Source organism: Amblyomma mixtum, chromosome 10, assembly GCF_055824585.1.
Source record: "Amblyomma mixtum isolate Tamu chromosome 10, ASM5582458v1, whole genome shotgun sequence".
NCBI lineage: Eukaryota > Metazoa > Arthropoda > Arachnida > Ixodida > Ixodidae > Amblyomma > Amblyomma mixtum.
In genome coordinates, this window is record NC_143021.1 from 123,061,216 (window position 1) to 123,085,259 (window position 24,044).

General features: G+C 48.4%; 1 protein-coding gene across 1 annotated transcript in view; it reads left to right on the forward strand.

Annotated features, from left to right (window-relative positions):
* Positions 1-24,044, forward strand: part of LOC149326831 (serine protease 55-like) — a 121,500-nt gene that overhangs the window by 48,251 nt on the left and 49,205 nt on the right. Inside the window, exon 2 of the mRNA XM_089564694.1 lies at positions 12,003-12,118. Within this exon, the coding sequence (XP_089420820.1) occupies positions 12,003-12,118 (116 nt within the window). The remainder of the gene's footprint in view (positions 1-12,002; positions 12,119-24,044) is intronic.

Here is a 24,044-nt window from a genome sequence, read left to right on the forward strand (position 1 = left end):
CAGCTTCTGCGCAGGGCTCCATTGGTTGAAATCGGCAACCCGCTCAAACTGGTCAAGCCAGTCTTCAACGTCTTCGAAAGTGACGCCATGGAAGCTGGCTGGCACGCGGGGTTGCTGGAGCGTCAAGTGTGAAGCGCTAGCCTGAGCCATGGTGGTATGCTCACCAGGTCGATGAGTGCGTGCCTCTTGTGGGAGGAGACCAAACTCTGGGACCAGTCCCAGGAGGCGGCGGCTGCTGCGGTGAACGGGCGTGCAGACAAGGGGTAGCTGGTAAGGACTCGATGAGCGGCTGTCTGAAGAGGTGTTGGACATGGGACGTCGAGCCCGCAACCTCCACCAGTGTCACGTAGCAGTTGGTACAGGTAGCGCCGCGTCCAGACGGCAGAGGAACGCTAACACCGAGATGATGCCAGCGCGCACCGAGACGGCCAGGATGGAACGTCGAGCTTCGTCTTCTTCAGCAGCGAACCGCGTGGCGCACGAGCTGCGTGCCGAACAGCCGCCGAGCGGCTATTGTTGTAGACGCGGCAATATTCAACAAAAAGCCGCTCTGTTTGCTTCAGAAGATAAAATATGTTCAAGTTAGGATGAGTAAGACCTCCTCTGGTGTTCACATTTGTGAGAGTTGCTTCAGCAAAGGAGTCATTTTTTACGCTGAAGGCCGATAAGCAGGCAGAGCAAGTGGTTACTTTTCGCATTTTTCTGAACAAAAAACCGGTGACATAGTAAAGGGTGCGGTACGTAACTTGCCCTCCATCCGATTTTTGTTTGCGAATGATGTCTTCAAATTCTTCATCTTTGACTGAATGTAGGTCGTCCAAGTTTTGTTTAATCTGATCGATGAAGTCAGGAGCCGCCATGTCGTTGTTATGAGAGCTATGAAAAACGATGCGTTCAACAATCGTTTTTCACCATCGACGACATTGCAATAGCCATACTTCGGAGGTTTAAGGATACTGCAGATGGACAACGTCTGATAAAGCTGCATGATCGTTTTGTCTTCCTGCCAACCGCACTTTGCCAAAGAATGGTTCTACAGGGTCGTAAATCATTTTGTTTGTTATTGAAGGGGCACCTCACAAAGATCCGTCGTAGACTTCAACGCGACTCGAAGTCCCTCGCAGCTGCTCTTGCTCAAGAACAAGTCCTTTGTAATGCTGCCGCCTTCCAGCTCTCTTTCCCAACTGTCGGGCCAGTCAATGCCATGCTTGAGAATTGACAGATCACGGCTGTTTGTTGTAACCCCTTTGCGCAATTATCACTGCGGCTGGTCCCAAACCGCGAAACAAAAAAACTAGTTCCAGCAAACTTTGTTCGTGCATGCTGCCTGTCACAACGTGAAAGCCCAGAGCCTAACATCCACGCCTTGTGATTCACTCTGACAGTGCAGAAGTATCTTCTGGCGGGCTAGTTAATCTTAATCGTTAATATTTAAAACTGTGCGAGCAAACCAGGACCGAGCACTGCGCTTGTGTGTGTTACTGTGTTCTTGCTCGGTCCTCGTTTGTTCGCGCAGTTTTAAATATGAACAGTGCAGAACACTGAAACACGCAGCCTAAAACAGCACCGAAGCCCTCCGCTCCGCAGTCGAATGGACCACGACCCACTCTACAAGGAGCGACGTGCGTGAGCGGCGCAGCGCCAGCGCAGATGCTTTGCTTTTGCTTGTTTGTTTCTTTTTTAGTTTTCCAGACCGCCCCCACCCCGTGGTCGGCCGCACGGGCAGCAAGCACAGCCAGGCATAGCCGGTAGTGGTTTCAGCGCGAGGACGCAAGGCCGAAAACGCACGTGCACGAAACAGTCGTTTAGCTGGGTGCTTGGTGATGTGTTGGTGTGGCTAGGTCTTGATTACCAGATTCTATTTCAGTGAAAAGGGTGATTCTCAGCCCCGGATTTCGCGTTTGCGGCTTCTTCTTGCACAGTGGTTGTCTGTTGCGTGCCGCTGTGCAAGTCAAATGGCCGAGCATCAGCGGGAATCGTGAGTAGCCCGTGACCGATAAAAACGCTTGGAGAAGTTGTGCTCCCTTCATTTGTCAAAAACCTATTGTTTATGGGCAACAAAAACCACTCAGAGGCCCATAGAATGGAACTTCTGAGACTTCTAGTGAAAAAGTTCATGGACCACACTCCACCACATTCACTGGCGGATGTGAGGGCAACTCACCGAGGGCACACTGAGGGCAACGCAATAAAGCGCCTTTGCATTTTTCAAGCTCAGACTTTCGTTATCATTTGTTAAAATGGCGTAAAAAATGCGTCAATAAAAGCGCATTTTTGTGATTGTGGCTTGCACTTAAATAATGTTGGCTGTGCTCTAGCTCTGGTTAAACCTGGACTGACGCGAGAGCTCCGCCAAACCGACACTACCCCCCCCCCCCCTCGACACGGCGCTTGCGCACAGCTGTTGCGGCTGTTGCAGCTCGGTTTCGCCGGCGCCCGCCGGCAGCAGCAGCTGCTCCGCACCACGTGACCAACCACGTTACCGAGGCCACGGCGCCGCCACGAAGCTCAATGGCTGCTACGCTGAAGGCTCGGAGAGCTGGCGTAGTGTAGCACTCGCTGCAAAGCTACTCACGTTCTACCACGCTGTCAACATCACTTCACTGAACGTGCCGAATGCGGCAAAGTAACGCGTGGGCCCTGCAAAGCGGCACGCAGTGCATTGACTGCGTCCTGACTGGCGAAACCTACGGGAGAATGAAGAGCGGGCGAGCTCAGGCCTCGGATAGCACGGAAAGTGCGTACTAGACCGTATTGGCAGCCATGTACTAACCTGCTTTTCAGCAGAAAATGAGAAAAAAAAATTTATAAGGGATTGTACCATTTCAATCCTAGCAGCCGTGTCTTCAAAGCAGTTTTAAATTTTATTGCACTGCACAGCGAAGGTACCAAATATCTGGGGTTTAGTGCCTCTCGCATATATCGCCAAGTACTTTTGTAGCCTCACCCTATCTGTAATGTGAAATGCCGAATGTACTGGAGCTCCTGTGCGAATTTTCGCCATCATCTCCGTACTCCTGAAGGCAGGGCCGGAGCGTTTCGGCCGTTGTGGTGAGGGCACGGTTCTTACACCGTCGGTGAGGGCGAGCACTCGCGGCCTCTACCGGCACGCTTGGTCCCTACTCGATGATCACGTGGTATTTCTTCGGACGCGCGCAGCCGTTGACGACCACGGGATGCGCGCGTCGTCCCTTATACGACCCTAGAGCCCCTCAATGAAGCAACGCTTTGAACTTTCCGACACTCCTCCTCTCCTAGGGCGCCGCCTGTTAATCGAGCCTCTCATTGGGCGAGGCGTCATGGTCACGTGTTAGCGCGCGCTTTTTGTCTCCGCAGCACACGCCGGCGCCATCGTCGGGGGTATTTGGCAGTGGTGGAGGTAATGGCTAAAGCTATGGCAGCTTCTTCGGCGTCCTCCGGAAATTTTGTTTTATCTATTGTCGCTGATGCAAGGGGAGAACCTCGACGATCGACAACTGCCAGAGAAAAGGCGTCTCTGTCCGCATGTTCTGCCACGTCTACGTGCGCCGTGTCTTTCTGAACAGAAAATCTTTCGTGAAGTTTTTGTGCCCTAGCCTTTCTTCTGTCCGTATCGTACTGTGGATACATGTTTTTGGGCAGAAAAGGGACTGTTAAGTGTTCGTGCACGTGTCTTGGAATGGGCAAGGTGTGCGTACGGATTCCTTCATATTGTATTGCTGCTTTCTTTAGGATGAAACGTCCCGTTTCAGTGCCTGATTGTCTTTCATATTGTGCGGTGAGGTGTGCTTCTATCATTTCCGCTAAGGTGTTATGAATTCCTAACTGTAATAGTTTTTCATTTGGAGTATGACGAGGGAGGTTGAGCGAAATTTTGTAGGACTGTCTAATTAGAGAATCCAGGTCGTCTCTTTCTCTCACTGTGAGGGTGACGTATGGTGCCAAATACATCATAAGTGACTACAAAACAGCAATTCGAAATTTTGCAAAAGGAAGGGCCCACTCAGAAGCCATCAAAATCTTACAAAAAATCTCCAATACCCGCCAGATAACATTGATCTGGGTCCCCGCCCATTCGGATCATCCTGGAAACGAGGCGGCGCACCAATTTGCCCGAGGATTCGTGGTTAACCGAGAGGTGCGCTACCCCGAGCTCAGGTCGGCCAAGGAGCGAATGACAACCTACAAAGAAATTACTACCCACTTCAAGAAAGAAAGACAGAACTTCCCACAGCCACATCAATCCCTGAGTAAAATACAAGTCAGTTGGCGGCAGCTCCAAACAGACACTTTCTTTAATCCGTACATGTACTCCATATGGTTCCCGGAGCAGTACAGCCCCGTCTGTTCTCTCTGTGGGCACCAAAAGGCAGACACACCGCACATCCTATACTCATGTACTCAAGACAAGCCATCGCACAGTCTGCAGCTCTCTACCCAATCTTAGTGGGAGGCCGCGCTGCTCAGCTCGGACCCGGAGGTTCAACTTCGAGCCACAGAGCGAGCCGAAGAGGTCGCCGAGCGACATCGTCGGTCGGCCACCTGGCGTCCGGCCTAGAAGAGGAGCCCACCGCGGGGAGGGGAACATCACCCCAATCCGCGCCTAAGACCTCTTCTTTAATAAAGTTTACCTCCTCCATCGTCGGGGGTAAAAATCGCGCTTCGTTTCCTTTTTTTTGTGCAACACAGTTTTGGCGGGAGCGTTTCCCCAGCTTTGATGGTGTCTACGTGCTGCGGCAACACCGAGATTCTGTTGCGCGTGCGGGTGCAACAACCGAGGAGGCAGCGGGAAAAGGTTATTCGTCATTCCGTCCGCAAAAAGCAGTGCGGCAAATGAATAGGATCGGCCGGGAAAGCATTTATAATAAGCTGGAACCCCGTCTTTACGATGCGAGTGCCGCTCTTCAGTTGTAAGTCGCGTTTTTTTTTTTCGGAGTATTTGGTATGAAGCGCGAGCGACTGCAGTCTCTCTTCGCAGTTAATGCTGTTTGGCATGGTTGTAGATGGATTCGTTCGCTCGCGGGCTACGAAAGCCTTGCTTCTCGTTTTCTTAGCCTCGCCGTTCACGCTGCTGGCTCTGCTAGGCTCTGCAGGCGTAGTCTTGATGTAGCGCGCGTTACGTGGCGTATTCGTGGTTGAAGTCGAACTCGTTCGCGGGCTCGACTCAAAACTTGCGCTTCATGTTGTTTGAACTCTGCTGTCTACGATGCTCGTGGTGCACGTCTAGCTTTGTTTTGTTTTGTTTTGGTTTTGTTGCAGTTGGACTCCTTCGCTCACGAACTCGATACCAAAGGGGCGGTTATCGCTGTTCATGCTGCTCGTGATGCAGGACCAGCACTCATGCTGCGCGCACTGCTGACCGTATTTGTTCTGGTAGGGTTCATAAAAAAATCGGTCATTACTGTGCCTAGGCATAGTAACCGAGATATCGCTTCAATACTCGGTATTTGAGTGGATAATACTTGAGAATGCAAGCGAGGACTCCGCCAAACATACTTTCTGCATACTTTTTTGTGTTTTCAATTTTCGCGTGAACCAACTTCCTAAACAAACAACGTTTTGCTTCGAACAGGAATGAATGAATTCGAGTTTTTGTTTTTCACCTCAAATTTTTTTGGCGCTGCTTCGACCAAAAGTGATTTATGAATTTCGGCAGTCCACTGCTGCACATTATGCATGGCAATTATATGATTGAAGACAATCTCCTCTTATACGGCCGCCGGGGTGGCTCAGTGGTATGGTGCTCGGCTGCTGACCCGAAAGACGCGGGTTCGATTCCGGCTGCGGCGGTTGAATTTCTTTGGAGGAGAAATTCTAAAGGCCCGTGTACTGTGCGATGTCACTGCACGTTAAAGAACCCCAGGTGGTCGAAATTTCCGGAGCCCTCCACTACGGCGTCTCTCATAGCCTTAGTCGCTTTGGGACGTTAAACACCATAAACCAAACCAAACCATCCTCTCATATGCCATTATTGCGTATGCTGAACCAAGATCACAATCACTTAAACAAACAACATGCTAGTGAGTCGTGCAGCGCTGTGCTGCGCGCGATGCAGCGGTTAAAAGCCTTTTCTGATTGCTGTTATTCATCCCAAACAATCAACCCTACATCAACATTCTTCTGGTCATAATCATGTTACAGTGCGCAACTAGGGCATGGTAATCACCTAATTATTTACAAACAAACAGTGAGCGACTACCGTCAGTCGGTTCCTTTTCACATTAGCTTGCGAGGATTCCGAGGTATATAGTAACTGCGAAATAATCTCCAAACTTTCCTGCACTAAAAAAACAAAAACTGAGACGAGTAGGCGCCTACACAGAGCCGATTTTACGAGCAAACGCGCTTTTGAGAGAATAATATATTATGGCAGTATTACACCGTCATCCATTCATATAACGCCTAGGCCACACGTCTAGTCGTATGTCGTACCACTTCCTATTGGAGGAGTTAATATTTGATTAAGATTGGGCAAAAAAGACGCTGATCGAAAAACAACACTCCGAGGATGTTCACTGTTGCGCCGCGAGCTCGCTCGCGCATGCTATTTCCACCGTGGGCAGCGCATTCAAAGCGATCGCAGTACAAAAATTTGCAAGTGTGAAATTCACCAATACACTGTAGCGCAGCAAAAGACGAGGACACAAGAGACGAGAGACGAACACCACGAGCGCTAACTTCCAACAGATAAATTTGTTCTCCTGAAGCATCACACTTGTACGCCAAAAAGCAGAAATCACTCGTGCCAACAATATCAATTCCACTGCAGCACAGGGTGCGAACGTTAAAAAGCGGGCCCGTCATACTAAGCATATAGTTCAGTAGCGCGGCTTTTTGGGCTCGTTGGTACTGTTGAGACGCGGGCTCTCAGTTGCCGTCGGGACGCGGGTCCGCTGTCGCCGACCAGCCGGAGCAATGAAGAGACGGGGGGTTAAGGAGCAGCGTGAAAAAAAGGTATATGTATTTACATATTTACAAGTACCGAGAAGCACGATACATGGCACGATGTATCTCAACAGGAAAAAGACACAGAGACAGGAGACGGGAGCCCTTAGAGTCGCCACAGACTCCCGCCCCTTTTCATCCAATCAGGAGCGTCCTGTTGGCTGATTGGCTGGCAAGGCTTGAACGCCAACCCGGGTAGCGTTCCCGTAGCTGTCCGGCCCGAACGCACAACGCGCTCCACGATGACGACGCGCAGGCTCAGAGACGCCGGCTTGGACGCCGTCCTTGGGGAGCGTCTCTGTAGCTCACCGGCCGAACGCGCAACACTGGGAGCGTTCCGGTGTTAGAAATTCACGTTCACAACAGCTCGCCCCCGCCCGGAAAATCGTGCACGAAGGGAAGAGGTCCGCAGCCACTTCTCGAAGCGCCGAGGTCGGGGCTTAGTCTTTGTCCGCCGGCCGTCATAGGCTCGCCAACCGGTCTCTTCAGGTCTGGAAGGCAGGTGGTCTGGACCGGACACAACAGCAGCCAGCAAATGCCCTTCCATCTCCCCAGAGATCTGCCAGGCTTCTATACTACCAATACTATCGCTGACAGGCGACAGGTTCAATCGCGAGTGCACCGTCGCATCACAGACTATTTTCTTCGCGAGTAGAAAAAAAGAAGACTACAAAACAGCAAAAGAAAGTAGCAGCCCGTCCAAATCCCTTCTATACCTTTCTGTTTTCAGAAGCATCGGCTTAAGCCATCTGCGTTGGCGTTTGCCTTTCCTTTTTTGTACTGAACCTCGAACCTGAATTGCTGCAGAGCAAGGCTCCAGCGCAGGAGGCGACCATTTTTGCCCGACATGCGTTCTAGCCAGGTTAGAGGACAGTGGTCCGTTTGTACGATGAACTTCGTACCAGACACGTAGCAGGCAAGTTTTTGTATCGCCCACACCAGGCACGCGCATTCCTTTTCAGAAGCGCTGTATGCTTCTTCCCTGGCAGTGAGCTTCCTGCTTACATAAATGATTGGGTGTTCGTTCCCTTGATCATCGGTCTGGCAAAGCACAGCACCCATTCCCCTGTTGCTCGCGTCACACTGGATTATGAACTGTTTTGTATAATCCGGGGACTTTAACCCGGGATCCTTCCTCAGGGATTCCTTTAGAGTTAGCAAGGACTTTTCTTTCACGCAGTTCCAGGCGACGCGCTCTGGTTCAGTTTTGCGCAAAGCGTTGGTGAGAGCGCTAGCGATGTCCGAGTACCGCGGGATGTATTGCGGGTAGTACCCTACAAGACTCAGAAAGGCTCTCACATCATCCTTTGTTTTCGGTGGAGGGCACGTTGAAATGGCGAGCAGCTTTACCTCAGAGCTACGCATGTCTGTCTCCCTGTGATTGTCTCTCCATTTTCTACGGGAGGAACAAGACGAGAACGATTTGCTTTCTCTTGCTGTCTTGTCCCTTTCCTTACGCCTTTCCTTTCCTTTTCGCTCGGTGTGAGGTTCGCACCTATCCGGTCTTTTGATTTTGCGTCTACTAAATGGAGCTATCTTAGCTCGGGGCTTTCTATCGCGATACCTATGCTTGTCCTGATAGCGACAAAACAACAGCCCCTTTCTTTTTAGCAGCGCGACACTCTTCAGCCGCGCCCTGCGCGGTCGCAGACCGACAGTAGCTTTAGCAGGCGGTACACGACAAAACCCAAAGGTCTTAAGTGCGCGTTGACCCCTGCGAGCTCCAGACGCCGCGCAACAATGATTCGTACCGCCCTCAGCCGCGCGTCTCCGACACCTGAGCAGTACTTTAAAAGTTGAATGCGAAGGGGGAAAGATCGAATATGAAAAAAATGTCTGGGAGCCTTCCTTTCTTAGTTCCTGAACACCCTTCCTTTCCTTTTTTTTCCAGGCGCGCGTTCTGCTGCCTTCTTTCACGCGGTAGCAGTGCGCGCTTCTTTGTGGCCCACTGCGCGTTTCACTCCTCCTGCAACAACTTCTGCAGTGTCGCCACAATGGGGCAGGTGGCTTTCGCGTTCTTTGAAACCATCTAGTCAATTTGGCCTGCGTGCGGTGCCTATCGCATCTGGAGTGCCGTGGTGAAAGTCTTGCACGATTACATTGTCGACGTGCCTTCACCCTTATGACGTTTTTGGCCCGTCCTTTGTCCTTTCTCTGTGGACTACCCCTTGGCTTGGCTCTCCTTGCACGCAGCCGCGTTTCGGAAACTGCCCTAGCAGTTCTTTCTTGCACACCTCCCTTTCTCGTGGTGCCCTCACCCTTCACATCCGCTTTTTGACTCAGCACCGAGCCACCTTTCCCATTTGGATTTGAACCATCGGCTCGCGCTTTCGATGAGTCACGGCACGTCGTAACCTCAAATTGTTCCGACTGCACTTCACTTTCCGCTGAGTCTAGCAATCTGCTCTCCTGAGGATTGCTATCCGACCCCATGAAACTAACTTCCTGGCCCGCAACTCTATCTAAACCACTCCCTTTGGGTAAGGTTGCGTTCTGGCCTGGCGTTTCAGCGACGCCCTCAGGTGACTCACAGTCACTCTGATTACAGCAAAGCGCCTCCAATAATTGGCTACTGTTGCTCACCAGCCGCATCGAAGGAGCGTCTCCTTTGAATCCTTCACTGCGCTGGCCTGTGAGCTCACTACTCTCTTCCTGAGAGATAACAACTGACTCACTGTTAAAAGCAGCATCTGCTTCTGGGTTTAAACCTTCCCTGCCGTTACTTCCCTGAGCAACGGTTGTGTCCTCAGCTGACCAAGCGGGGTTCCTAGGCTGGTCGCTGACACACAGATGGGAGCGCTGCCCCCTTTTATCACTTCGGACTTTAGCGTCCGCCTCTCCTTTTGGACGGTCGTCCCTTTTTACTGCTCCGGCATTCTTAAAAACTGGCTTCGCGCCTGTTTCGTCTGCTCTATGCCTAGCGGGGTACCGTTGCTTGTACCTGTTGCTTGTACCACGACTTTCAAGCAACACGCGGCGTGACGCATACTCTTCCGCGAGTTCAGCAGCCTTCTCAACAGTGTTTACCTCGGCCCTGTCAAGAATCCACCAACGCATTCGATCCGGAACTGTGTCATAAAACTGCTCTAGACACATGCATTCCATGATCTTCCCTGCGTCCGCGTGAACGCCTGCGCTCTTTAACCATTCCACTAAGTTTGTTTTCAAGTTATAACCAAACTCGAGGTAAGACTCTTCTTTACACTTAGTGGCTTTTCTGAAACGCTGGCGAAAAGCCTCGGCAGACAGGCGGTACTTCTTTAGGATGCTTGCCTTCACGTTCTCATAGTCCTCCGATTCTTCCGCACTCAGTCTCCCGATAGCGTCCGCTACTTTACACGGCAACAGTGTCAATAGTTGCTGTGGCCACCCATCTTTCCCAAGATTGTTTTTTTTGGCATGTCCTTTCAAAGTTCACCAAAAAAATACCAATGTCCTCGCCTAGCTGGAAGGGTTGCATGAAATCTTTAATTTTGATTGTTTCCCTTCCTCCTGGGCTGGGGGATGGTGGCTGAGCGACGCCGGCTTCGGCTCTTTTCGACTCCGCGTCCAGTTTCCTTTGATCAATTTCCTGCTGTCGGCGTGCTAACTCGAGCTCCTTCTCTCGAAGCTGAAGCTCGCGATCGCGTTGCTTCTGTTCCAGCTCGCGCTGTTCCTTCTCAGCTGCGTCCCTTTCCTTCTCAGCCGCTTCCCGTTTCTCTTCAGCTGCTTTCCTTTCCTTAATCAATTCCCATGTCTCGATAAGCTCTTCATCGTCCGCACCGCAAGATATTATTGCCTCTATGATTTGCGGTTTCCGCACGGCCTTCCCAAGTTCAACCCCTAATTCTTTGCTGATCAAAATTAGATCCGGCTTTTGCAAAGATTTCAGGTCCATGATGCGCTCAGACACTCGACCGGTCCCCTATCTCTTCGTAGCAATGCGTACAACAATCAGTACTCACAGCACTGCCAAAGAAAGCCTGCCAGCATTGACGCTAAATTCAAAAGCCTGGCAAAATACCTCAGGGAAGAAAGGTCGGACACTCACAGAGCCACGATCATGGGGTCCACCAACGTGGGAGCTCTTGCAACTGCGAACGCTGCTAGGCGATGCGAAGAGCTGACTTCGATCCCAGCGCTGCCATCCAGTTGTTGAGACGCGGGCTCTCAGTTGCCGTCGGGACGCGGGTCGGCTGTCGCCGACCAGCCGGAGCAATGAAGAGACGGGGGGTTAAGGAGCAGCGTGAAAAAAAGGTATATGTATTTACATATTTACAAGTAGCGAGAAGCACGATACATGGCACGATGTATCTCAACAGGAAAAAGACACAGAGACAGGAGACGGGAGCCCTTAGAGTCGCCACAGACTCCCGCCCCTTTTCATCCAATCAGGAGCGTCCTGTTGGCTGATTGGCTGGCAAGGCTTGAACGCCAACCCGGGTAGCGTTCCCGTAGCTGTCCGGCCCGAACGCACAACGCGCTCCACGATGACGACGCGCAGGCTCAGAGACGCCGGCTTGGACGCCGTCCTTGGGGAGCGTCTCTGTAGCTCACCGGCCGAACGCGCAACACTGGGAGCGTTCCGGTGTTAGAAATTCACGTTCACAACAGTACATAGCTCCAATACACTGTAGCACAGCAAAAGACGAGGACACAAGAGACGAGAGACGAACACTACGGGTTGGAAGTAAGCGCGCGTGGTGTTCGTCTCTCGTCTCTTGTGTCCTCGTCTTTTCCTGCGCTACAGTGTATTGCTGAAGTACACATTCTAAATTTTCTTATTTATCATCAAGCATTGGCATTTCATTCAGAGCACTTGACTCCTCTGAACCCCTTTTTTCCAATTGTTCTTGTTTTTTGTTTTTTTATTTAATCAAATGATTACAATAATTTCATTAACTCGTCATCGCCTATCGCACATCAATCAACCATAAGTCACTGGAAGCACAAATTATGAGGGTATACGATTTTTTCTACGCAGCCCCCGATCATTTCTGACACGCGGTGCCGACAACGCCGACGGCTTTTCGACAGAACGAGCTGTAGCTGTCACCATGTAATATTGCCTTTTTAGCTCGTAATCTTTATTTTTGCAGGTGCAGTTAAACATACCGTACCAACAGAACGCAACCTACAGGACCAGCATGTTTTGCGGTGGAAGCATCATATCTCCTCGTTACGTTCTGACTGCCTGTCACTGCATTTCCGTTCCGTAAGTACATTATTTTGAGCCTGAAGCGAGGAGCCCTGATCACACACGATAGACTCTTGCATGTTGTTTTTGTGCCTCCTTAGTTTCCCTGTTGCGCTTGTTGTAAACTTGGATGTAATGCAGTTCAGCTTGTCTCAAAAGGCTTAAATGCTCGTTCCTCACAAGTACATATTGCCTTCTTAATTGCGAACACCCTCCAAGTGAGTGGTGAACTTTTAGTGTGGAGTGGTCCCTACCCTGCTCTTGTGAACCCAGTAGCTACTTCAATGGATTCGCAACAAGTTTCGCTCAAGGTGTCTTCAATATACGTATAGCGCATCTTTATTTCTGGCTCTGTAATCTATGCAAAGTTAAGTTTTTAATACTGGCTTAAAAATCACTTAATTTCGAAACGAAAATGTCAAAAGTCACGCGACGCGAGCAAAGCATGGGGGAAGGTATTTTCTGCCAAAGGAGGCAGAAAACACTGCAGAATAGTATTCCTTCCGTTGAAGAAATAGGCCTACGCAAAATCTCTCGGCTCGCTTCCTGTGCGGTCGTCTTCCTCCGAATCACCATCCTGGTGACGTCGATCCCAAAAACACGCACTGGCGGTGGATCACAGGGATAAATGAGAGGAAACGTTTTAACCTCCGCCTTAAGTGTACGACGCCATAGCGTTAATACGTTCATTCGGCAGATGCGGAATTGGTGGTTCTCAACATTAAATTCACAGATCGCTGGGAGTAATTGCGCAGCGATTAAGCGACACCCTGAGATGGCAGGTGCTGCCTTCGGTGGGGCGACCCAGGTTGCTGTTCCCTAGCAACCTCTCGTGACTTCTACTCCCGCCTGCCTGGGTGGTCAGTTGGCTCACAATCCAGTGGGTGCGTTGTGATGACGCTGTCCATGTGTGCGCTAAAGATTGTATATTATTTTGCGAAAATGACAGCAGCATTTATAAAGAACCATTGCAGTCAGAGGTTGTCAGGAACAGGAAATGCAATTACTCATCATCATCGTCATCAGCCTGACTAGGCCCTCTGCAGGGCAAAGGCCTCTCCCATGTCCCTCCAATCCTGCCCTTTGCCAGTTGCGGCCATCGTATCCCCGCAAACTTCTTAATGTCATCCGCCCACCTAACTTTCTGCCGTCACCTACTACGCTTGCCTTCTCTTGGAATCCACTCCGTTGCCCTTGAGGACCAGCAGTTATGTTGCCTTCGCATTTAATGCCCTGCCCAAGCCCATTTCTTCCTCTTGATTTCGACTAGGATGTGATTAACCCGCGTTTGTTCCCTCACCAATTCTGCCCGCTCGCGATCTCTTAACGTTACACCTATACTTTTTCTTTCTATAGCTCGCTGCGTTTTCCTTAACTTAAGCTGAACCCTCTTTGTTAGCCTCCACGTTTCTGCCCCATAGATGAGTACCAGTAAGATACAGCTGTTGTATAATTACTATTTTGAGACAAACTGCTAGCCTTTCTTTGCACTCTCTTAACCGCGTTCCGCTTTCTTCTGTTTCATCATATCGATACTTAAGTGTATTCATTACCTCGAGATTAACTACGAAAGCGCACATTGAAGAAAATAGTAAGGAGTTGCAATCTCACGTGCGGTTATTTGCGTCACAATCTAGTAAAATCAAGCAGTGCTAACCAGTTGGTTTTGCATCATTGTTAAGTGCGCTACTTTACCACACAATCACACACAACATTTTTTTGCGCATTTTACCGTTTTGCCGCCTCTCGCGCATCTTGCCATGTGTATAATATATACATGTATATTTCACGAATAAATTTAGTTGTAAGTCAGCGCTGTGTGTTTCTCTTCTGTGTCGTTGTCTTTTGCGCTGTTTTAAGGAATCATGGTTCACCAACCATAGCCTGCACGTCTACCTTCATAGGAAAAAACACACACAACAACGAAGCGCGAACTCATAACTGTTAATTACGCATGAAACACTTTGTCCTTTATTCATTCAAAGCGCAAATGATGAGTTCCGGTTAGGCAGGTGCCGTTGTATCTTATCTGGTTTTGATCAGTGCTATTTCTACTTCGGTTAAGGTAAAGGACGCAGGCATAATCAGTGACAAAGGCATAATCGTACATGAAAACGAAAGGATTGGAAGAGAGATAAGAGAGGCATTTGCAATTCTTGAAGCGGATCTTGATAAATTTGTCAGCAATTATTCCATAACCTTAACCGAAGCAGAAGTAGCACTGATAAAAGACGAATAGAGATGCAACGTCACCTGCCTAACTTGAACGCATCATTTGCGCTTAGATTGTATAAAAGGACAAAGTAGTTCGTGTGTAATAAACAGTTGTGAGTTCGCTCTTCGTCGATGTGTGTGTTTTTTCGTGTGATTGTAAAGTAGCGCGCTTAACAATGATGTAGAAAACGTCCTTTTCACCTAAACCGCTACTTTTAGGTCTCTTGATAAAATGTGCTGCCTCCATCTGGGATGTGTACTAACTATCCAGCATTTTACGCACTAGAAATAGTTGAGAACAGGTCTGTCTGTCCGTTTTATTCCCTCAAATTTTAAGCGCAATTTGATCATCAATTTAATAAAGAAAGGTTTAGCCTTACCTAGCCTTTCGTTGGGAATAAAGGATCACCTCTGTGTGCTCGTTCCACAGAATTTACCATGATCATTCTTTACGCAGTCATGTCATATCGCTCCCAGCTATCACTTATCACGTGTTGGTCATGACGACAAGACTAGTTAAAAGGAATGCTTGGGCGAGTTGGTATATTTTGCTGAAGAACAGCGCGAACTTAGACGAGGTCTGAAGGAAGATACAGCAGGCAGCGCCCGTCTGTGGACCTCCTTCAGTCCTCATCCAAGTTCACGCTGATATTCAGGACAAGATTGGCCCTGCCCATTGTTCCACAAGCACATATTTCATCCGTCATACGCCAACTGATTGGAACGAACTTGCCGCCGAGAGCTATCATCAGGTTGCGATATTGGGCGACAAGATAGTTGCTTGGACGTGTTGGTTGGACGTTATCGGTGCAGCACATACGACAAGATGAGACGCTGTGCCTTCGTCTCATCTCGACCTCGACGTATGCGCCGCACCGATATTATTGGGCGAGTTGATTCACAGCGAGGGAGAACAGAGGTTCCGTTCGCAAAAGTGGCTAATGCGGTTCAGACGGAAGCTAACAACGGAGGTTTATTACAGCAATATACATCAATCAATCAATAAATCAACTTTATTCAGCATTTTTTGTCCTGAACAACAGAAAAGAAATGCTAGGGTAGAAGCAAAAAGCCACAATCTCAGTAGCTTGACGAGGCTCCCACCCCTAATTGACAAGGCCAACAGACTGTCACGTTATTACATATATATATGTACACACACATACACACATATATATATATATATACATGCAGGACATGTATATATGTTCTTCCCAGCACGCCGCCGCGGTGGCTCAGCGGTTATGGTGCTCGACTGCTGACCCGAAAGACGCGGGTTCGATCCCGGCCGCGGCGGCTAGAATTTCTTTGGAGGAGAAATTCTAGAGGCCCGTGTACTGTGCGATGTCAGTGCACGTTAAAGAACCCCAGGTGGTCGAAATTTCCGGAGCCCTTCACTACGGCGTCTCTCATAGCCTTAGTCGCTTTGGGACGTTAAACCCCATAAACTAAACTAAACTAAACTCTTCCCAGCACAGGCACAGGGAAGGGCATCGAAAGGAGACAGCAGAAAAATAGAGGGTTCAGATCAAAGTGCCTTCGAGGAAACGTACTTCGCTTGTTTTCATTTACGTGTCACTAAATCTGTCTTTTGCTTTCTTCTTGATAAAATATGCTTCGAGTCTTTCGCGTGCTTTATCGTTACTGTACTTGCGCACAATGCATCAGCGCAAATGCAAGAACGAAAAAGCACGAGGACTTCTCGAACCGTATTTTATCAAGGAGAAAGCAAAAGATGGATTTAGTGGCACGTAAATCATATTTCACGGCAGTATTCCATAACAGCAGCGCGACGAACGGGATACAGAAGAAAGGAACACAGAGGGACGCTGCCTCTACGCGTTCCGCCATTCTATGTCCCAATCAATGTGCTGTAGGTGTCGAGAACTGTCAATATCATGGCGAACAACTAACCTTGTCGAACTTTATTACAGTTATGTACTTCCGGTCGAATGCACGATGACATGAACGCTTTATCTTTATTTTTATGTTTTGCTGCTGTCTCCTTTTGATATAAGTTTGCGTCTGTGCTGGCAGCGATTTGTATATTTGTCTGCTCGTCGACTAAATCGCAGTTGTTTCTCCGCATCTGTTTTGTCTTGCCCTATCTTGGTAGCGTTCCATTTGCGCAACTTGCCTTTTTGCAGACATTGATCGCTTACATCTTTCTTTAAGAACTATTTTGTCCACCTTTATAACACATGTGCCTGTAGCCACTCTAACATATGTAGCGTGCTGCCTGAGAATTTGAGTTCCTAGTGACCCTGTGCCACCAGCACGATCAAAGTGGATTGCATGAACGAGGTTACGAGCTCTCCGTCGGCAATGAGCAATATTTTATCCAACGTTCCAGGATCACCTATGAGGAGATTCGTGCACATTCGGAAGGCCAGCGATGCGCGAAATCATTCTCTTCGCGCGCGCCGTAGGTGATTCTCGAATGTTGGAGAAAATGTCGCGTTTTAATGAAGCCGAATCGAAAAAGGCGCCCGTGTACTGTGCGATGCCAGTGCAGGTTAAAGATTCCCAGGTGGTCGAAATTATAGCGGAGACCTCCGCTACAGGCCTTGCTTTTTCTTTCACTCCCTCCTTTACCCCTCCCCTTAAGGCGCGGTTCGGTGACCACCGAGATGTGTGACAATTACTCCGCCATTTCCTTTCCTCACAAGCTGATTTTCAACCTGGTTTCGGCGACGTCGTTAGCTGCGAGCAAAAATCTACAAAAAATATCCAGAGGAGCAACGTATGGGACAACTAGGTCACGTGACCTGGTGGCGTCATCACAACCTGCCCGCCAGATTGCAAGAATACCGGCCATCGAGGCAGGTGACAGTTAAATAGATGAGTGGGAGCGATAGGTGGTGCATCGCTTAACCGCTTCACCACTGCGCCAGGACAGGTATGAGGACTCCAGGCGATCTATGAATGCAACCCAGTCGAAAATTCCACCAGGCCGTATGTGGTGTTAACACCAGAGTGGAAATTCAGACACGGTTCTGGTGTTCCCGGGCTGGTGTTTCCGGGCTGGTGTTTCCGGGCTGGTGTTTCCGGGCTGGTGTTCCCGGGCTGGTGTTTCCGGGCTGGTGTTTCCGGGCTGGTGTTTTTGGGGCTGAGAAACCCACCAGGATGTGCCTGGTGTTAACACCAGAAAATACGGTTTGGTGTCTCCGGGCTGGTGTTTCCGGGCTGGTGTTTATGGGCATAAAAATCCACCAGGCCGTGACACCAGACGACGTTTCCATGCATGCAGGCATACAGGCTCGTATCACGAGCCTGGCATGTGCCCTGCTGCATTCGGTATGTATGGTGAGACGTAATGGTGCATTATATGGAGAAAGTTGCATAGGAAAAAAGCCCATGCCACTTCTCGGATAAAAAAACATGCAATTTTCTATGCTTACGCAAGATGTTTATTTTGGAGGCCTCTGTCGCCGCAGCTCACAGGCTTTTTGTGAGAGCCACATCCGAATGTTCTTCGAGGCCTTGGCGACGTCCTCCTTTGCGTAGCCCTTTCTTGATGCGTAGTGCGTGAAAAACACTGCGTAGAAAAGAAAATGCACCTTGAGTGTTAGAATGACGCACATTTGGATCTCCGCACTAGTTAATTTAGCTGCGGTACATTAGAATGCAGCTGTAAACAAACAAAAAAAATTTGAGGGGACATTTAAGCTCTGCGGCTCACAGTTTTCTTTATTTAACAGCCACCTCTCACAACCAATCATTAATTTAACTGCTACCTGCCATGATGGGCCGTTTTCTCACAATCCAGTCGGGATGTTGTGATGATGCCACAACATAGGGTCCTTTCTTCCACTAGCTGTCAAATTATCTGCTATCAAAATTCCTCAATTCCTTTCCCACTGTGAACAATAAACCTTTCAGGCATTATTTTCTTTTAAAAACACTTAAATATTTATTTCATGGCTGAAGGTGGAAGCACAATATTAATCACACAGAATGTGTAACACCAACAGCAATCAATTTTTGCGGACACAGAGCACATTGAGTGAAAACTTTAGTCTGCTTACAAATAAATTTGAGAGTTAAACTGCAGTTAAATCACAGAACAGAGAGCAAGATGACCGCATTCACCTTTCAGTGCATCAACTTTGTGGGGGGTGAGGGGCTGTTGAGGCGGCTTCTCTCCGCCTTGGGCGACGAACCGGTTTGACAGTGTGCCCGTCACACTCCGCTTAGCGAGCACGTCTGTCGACCAAATGGCAGTCGCGGCTCGCTTCACGAAGTGTGAGTCCTTTGGCACTGTGAGCAATTGTTCATAGACCTCTTTGGTCAGATGTACCCCATTGGCCAGGTGAACCTGCATGAAATCAAACCAAACTACTTTCAACACCACTTCATAATATGAAAAAACACACACAGCCATACAGCCCATAAAAACAGCTGCTTCAAGCCAATCTGTGTTCTGTGTAGGTTGGAATATAGCAGTTAATGCAGCACAAAAAAAAGGTTACGTCACTTTCGTATCTGCCCTCAGCTCATGACAATATTGCGGCCCCTGGCCAAGTAATAAAACAACAAAACAAGAAAAAGGTAGGCACTTCCAAGAAATTACAGTTATCAAAATTGGCCATGTTACGTCCACTGCAACACAAATGCCTCTCCCACTGATTTCTAATAACAAACCTGAGGAATTCACAGCCCCAAATATTTTCAGAATGTGTCCTCTCACTAGCTGTCGAAGCGTTCACACTCACAGACAACCAGCTATATACCACACATCTTGCCTAAATCAATACCCAGGTCCCATGCAAGTCTATTATTAAGCTCGAATATTCCTAACCAAGAGTTGTGCTTCATTCCACACTGCTCTCGTCGCACCCGAGTGCACCTGACCACCATCTGGTTGGATTTTTGTTTGACTTCAATGGTTTCCGGCCTGTTTCAAAGAATGCCCTCCCACAAAAATTTTCTGTATTGACCAATTAATATTGGAGATGTAGCTATCACAATCAAGAAATTTCGCTGCCTTCTGTTTTGGTTCCAGCAACTGAAAAGTGCAGTATTATCTAAGCACGCACACATACACTGCAAGACATGAAAAGATAGAAGTACAGGTGTGTTTTTTGTTGCATTCCTACACTATCATTTAGAGGAACACACAATATAAATTTGAGTTGGCATGCATCCCGTTATATTCTCAGAGACCACTCTCATTCAAAATGTGAGCTTTTATCAGCTAGAAAACACCAAAATACGATGTACAGATGTTGCCACTAGCGGTCCAATTTATCCAGAGTACTTGTTTGTTTGTAATCTCTGAACATGGTCAGGGGACCTTTAATGTTATGGCTGCCACTGAAGGAATGAAGCTGCCTGAATAGTAATTGCCCGGCAAATTTGTTGCTTGTGAATGTACTCTGCTTCTGCCACCTTGCCAGTGCCTGTGGCACAAGACACAAGAGTTTAATTGTCTCGCCTTCGCTATTATGTGAAACAACTAAGTAGTAACGTTACTACTAATATTAAATATTATTAAGCTGTATCTTTAACCATACCCTCCCATCCTCTGCTACTGTGCACACTTGTGTGCCTTCCCTGGTGGGGCCTTCCTCCTGGCTGCCCAAACCACCCTCTGTGAACTCCACATGAACCAGGGCTCCAGGAATGGGGCTCGGTGGGGGCTCAGAGGTAGCTGCAGGTGGAAAGGAGGGAGCTGGGAACACCTCAGCCAAAGGGGCATCTTTTGCAGGCGCCCAGGTAGCAGCTGCCGATGTAGCAGCCATCAGTGACGAAGCAGCTGATGCCACAGGTGCCGGTGCCGCAGGTGCCAATGCCGCAGGTGCCAATGCCGCAGGTGCCAATGTCGCAGGTGTAACAGAAGCAGACGCCGCAGGTGCAGATGCAGCAGAGGCAAAAGCAGCACGGGCAGGTGCAGCACTGGCAGATGCAGCCGCCACGGCCGCGGAAGGTGCAGACGCAGCAGGCAGTGTTGCAAAGGGTGTAGTGTAGTGCACAGATGTAGGTCAATGAAAATAACTTCACCAACGATCATGGTTTTTGTAATGCGAAATTTGAGCACAGCTTAATTTTTTTATATATTGAAGCAGAAAACAGACAATACTTAAGCTACCCTCAAGAGTACAATGTGGAGCACTCCCGCTTTATCCAGTGCAAGGCCTCTAAACTACAACACTGAAAGAACGCTCCTCAGCGGTGCGGAGTGGAGCAGTACAACCCTTGCCTGGCTGCAGCGTCCTCTCCTGTGTTTACTGCTCTTTGCAAGAATGCATTGCAAGTTGGTCGCCTCAGTGCTTCAAATAGAAATGTTGAAGCCACAGAGGACGAGTCTTGAGTCTTTGTTAGGAGCGGGCCGCGAGGCACATGTCCCGTATATTTATAATATTGTGTGCCTGTTCCCATGGCAAACGCCTCGCACTCCACAAACAGCCCTCATACACGCTCATGCATGTGCTGGTTGACAATTCGACTGCAGATTCATGCCCGACTCAAGTTGAGACGCAGTTTTGTGGTAGATGTTACACTGATTCCAACACAATCAGCCATGCATCTGTGCGAAAAGTGCCTCCAAAATAAGCTCCACTACAACCTTATCCCTCGTTATTCCTTCCCATAGCTGGGGATTTTTTGCGGCATGGCTCACTGCTGTGCCAAAAAATCTATCAGTTCGTGTCCCACAAGAAACTGCATGTTTAGATATGGCTTTGTCAGGTATTTATTATTTTTTTTCTAACACCTGAAGTAATGAATTTTAAGATCTGACATTAATGGAAAGCTTGGTCTTATTCAACAAGCCAACATGACTGAGTGATCTACTAGCGTGTTGACTTTGTGAACAAATAAAAAATTGTGATTTATGGCTTATCCACAATTTACAATTAATCCATGTCCCGAAGCGACACACAGGCTATGAGGGACACCGCAGTGGAGGGCTTCGGAATAACTTTGACCACATGGGGTTTTTAATATGCAGACGTTGCAGAGTACACGGACCCTTTTTGTGTTCTGCCTCCTTCAAAACGCCGCCACCACGGCCAGGATTGAACACAGGTGTCCTGGCTAAGCAGCCAAGTGCCCTGACCACTCAGCCACCGAAGCAGGTACAACAATTATTGGTATGGTGTTTTAAAGCAAGGGAAGAGAGTAAAAGAGTAACACAAAAAGATTTGTCAGCAGTCATGGCTAGGTTAAATCCTTCAAAGTGAGAGCAAGTTGCTCTTCAGTCCGCAGATTTCAATATGCGCCGTAAGCTATTCCCCCCCTCCCACCCCAACACACACACACTTCCTTCTTAAACCACCCAAAAATTTTTCCAGGTTATGTGACCTGAAAACATTTAATCAATAAGCTTGACCAGCAGGAAATACAGGAAAAAAAACTCATTATAAGGAGTGTACGATCAGCTGAGAGGAAGCGCAAGAGCTGGTGCTGCAGCTTGATGTTCAGCTGGTGCAGCTCCTCATTTTCTTTTCTCAGCTTCTGCACCTCTTTCTCTGCTGCTGTCTCCGTGCTAAGGTCGTCCGTTGCGGCTTGTTGCGCGAGCATCCGCAACGTTTTGATGTTTCGAACCTGCAGTAGTTAACACAGTGTCAAAACAAATATTCACCCATATTATCTTTAACATTATAAAAAAAATTAAATTTCTTTGGACGCAAACTGCAGAAATGCTTGCATGTGACACAACGTTACTGAAAACCTATTAAACATCACATTTTATTACAAGGTTCGGGTTTCAATTGCGCATACATACTTTATCACGTGCCAGGTCTCTTGGGCGTTTTGCGGGGCGCGCGACTGCGCCACGATGTCGTTGACCAGAAATATGTTGGTCCATTTCTTCTTTGGATTCTGGGAAGAAAACTCTTTTAGGAGTATGTTCGCACAATTTTCCATACATTGATTGTAATGATAAAATGCAAGATAATGTTTCCTGCACCAAGCTTTTTGCAGCAGCTTCTATTCTAAATTATTTAATTGACTGTGCCTATCTGGCCATCAGCCAGAATTCCCCCAACACTCATCAGAGACTGGCTGCTCAATTGAGTAGTCTGTCCTTTTTTTTAGAATGAATCATTTTCGCCACTGTTCAGCAGCAGTAACAAACATTGCTATATGAAACTGCAGCCCCAGGCTTTTTTGTTTATGGGGGTTCAACGTCCCAAAGGAACTCAGGCTATGAGGGATACCGCAGTGAACGGCTTCAGAAATTTCGACCTCCTAGGGTTCTTTAATGTGCACTGACCGCACAGTACACGGGGCCTCTAGAATTTCGCATTCATGTAAAGATTTCAAGAAACAATGCAGAATCGACACTTCCTACCTAGTGTGGCGTGAGAACCTCTGTTACATTTGGCAGCTTTCTCGGCTACAGAGGTCTTCACAGTTTAATATTCAATACACGTAGCTAGGACATGGTCATCAACTGAGCTGTAACCGAGAGCAGTGAAGTATACATTTTATGCTTCCGAACTAGTCCCAAGTGATACACCCCCCCCCCCCCCCCAAAAAAAAAATAAAAGCAACGGGTTCACCCTGGGAAGACCAGCCACTCATCACTTGTACATAAGACAGTTCATTACTGCAACTGAAGAATGCCTGGAGGGGCGCCAGTGAGACAAAAAAACAACGTATTCACGAGGCCCAGTTCATGGAGGTGCCGGGGGAATTTCAGCCGGGCGACTCTACCATCTACCGGAGACTGCCAGATTAATTTTGTTACATCCATCAACATGCAACATGCTGCAAACAGGACGGAATTCACAAACCTGCAAGTTGAACGTGAAAACTGCACAACAGCGGTGCGCGTTACGAAAGGCAGAAAAGCTCAAGAACACATTCCTATAGCCCTGACAAGCAAATTCGAGTGCTGTACCGCCGTCAGCACGTTTAACAAAGCAACCACAGCTATCCGTCGGCCGGCCGTTGGCCGTCCGTTTCGGATGTTCCGGACGGACATCGATTTCGGACGTCCGTTCCCGGATCTTTCTCGGATGTTTGCATATATGGCACATGCATACTTTCTTCGTGTCCGCGGGGCAATAAAATGAAAAAGCAACTGAAAGTACAGCGAGAATATTTTATTGTGACTGTACATCAGCACAGGACTGAGTTACTGTGAAGTGCGTAACTCCTCAATAAGACGTAAAACTTCGAGCGCACATCCATCTTCCTACTTCCATGATGAAGCAGAAGCGAACAGCTTTCTGCAAAAAATGAAAAGAAAAAGGTTAGTAATCAAGTCCACGCCAAATCTCAGTAGACCATGATAAATTCAAAAATGCTTGGCAACTTTGTTATTGGTATTCTCAACCCATTCTCAACAAGTCTCAACCCATCCGTAGCCCACACCACAGTATAGCCATAACATAACTCCAACTCTCCCGCGAGAGAATGTTACAGATCCTGCTCCACTGTCATAAAAGTAATTCCCAAGCAGTGTACTGCACTTACCTCCGTAGGACATGCCGTAGGCAATCACACTAGGCCTTCTTTCATCCGAAGTCGGTGTAGTACGATATTCCAGCGTTCCAGGAGGGCTTCAGGCACTTGCCGTATCCTTCGAATTGTTCAAGTTGCACACCACTTTCGTCCGCAGACTAAAAAAAGCCACACATTCTAGTAACAGAGCTCAAAAGGGGCACCACACTTCGCACCAAACCAGCAACGCCGCCATTACGCCGCTGCACTCTGTGGCTGATGGATTGGATTGGGCTGACTACAAGCTGCATTTATGATGATGATGATGATGATG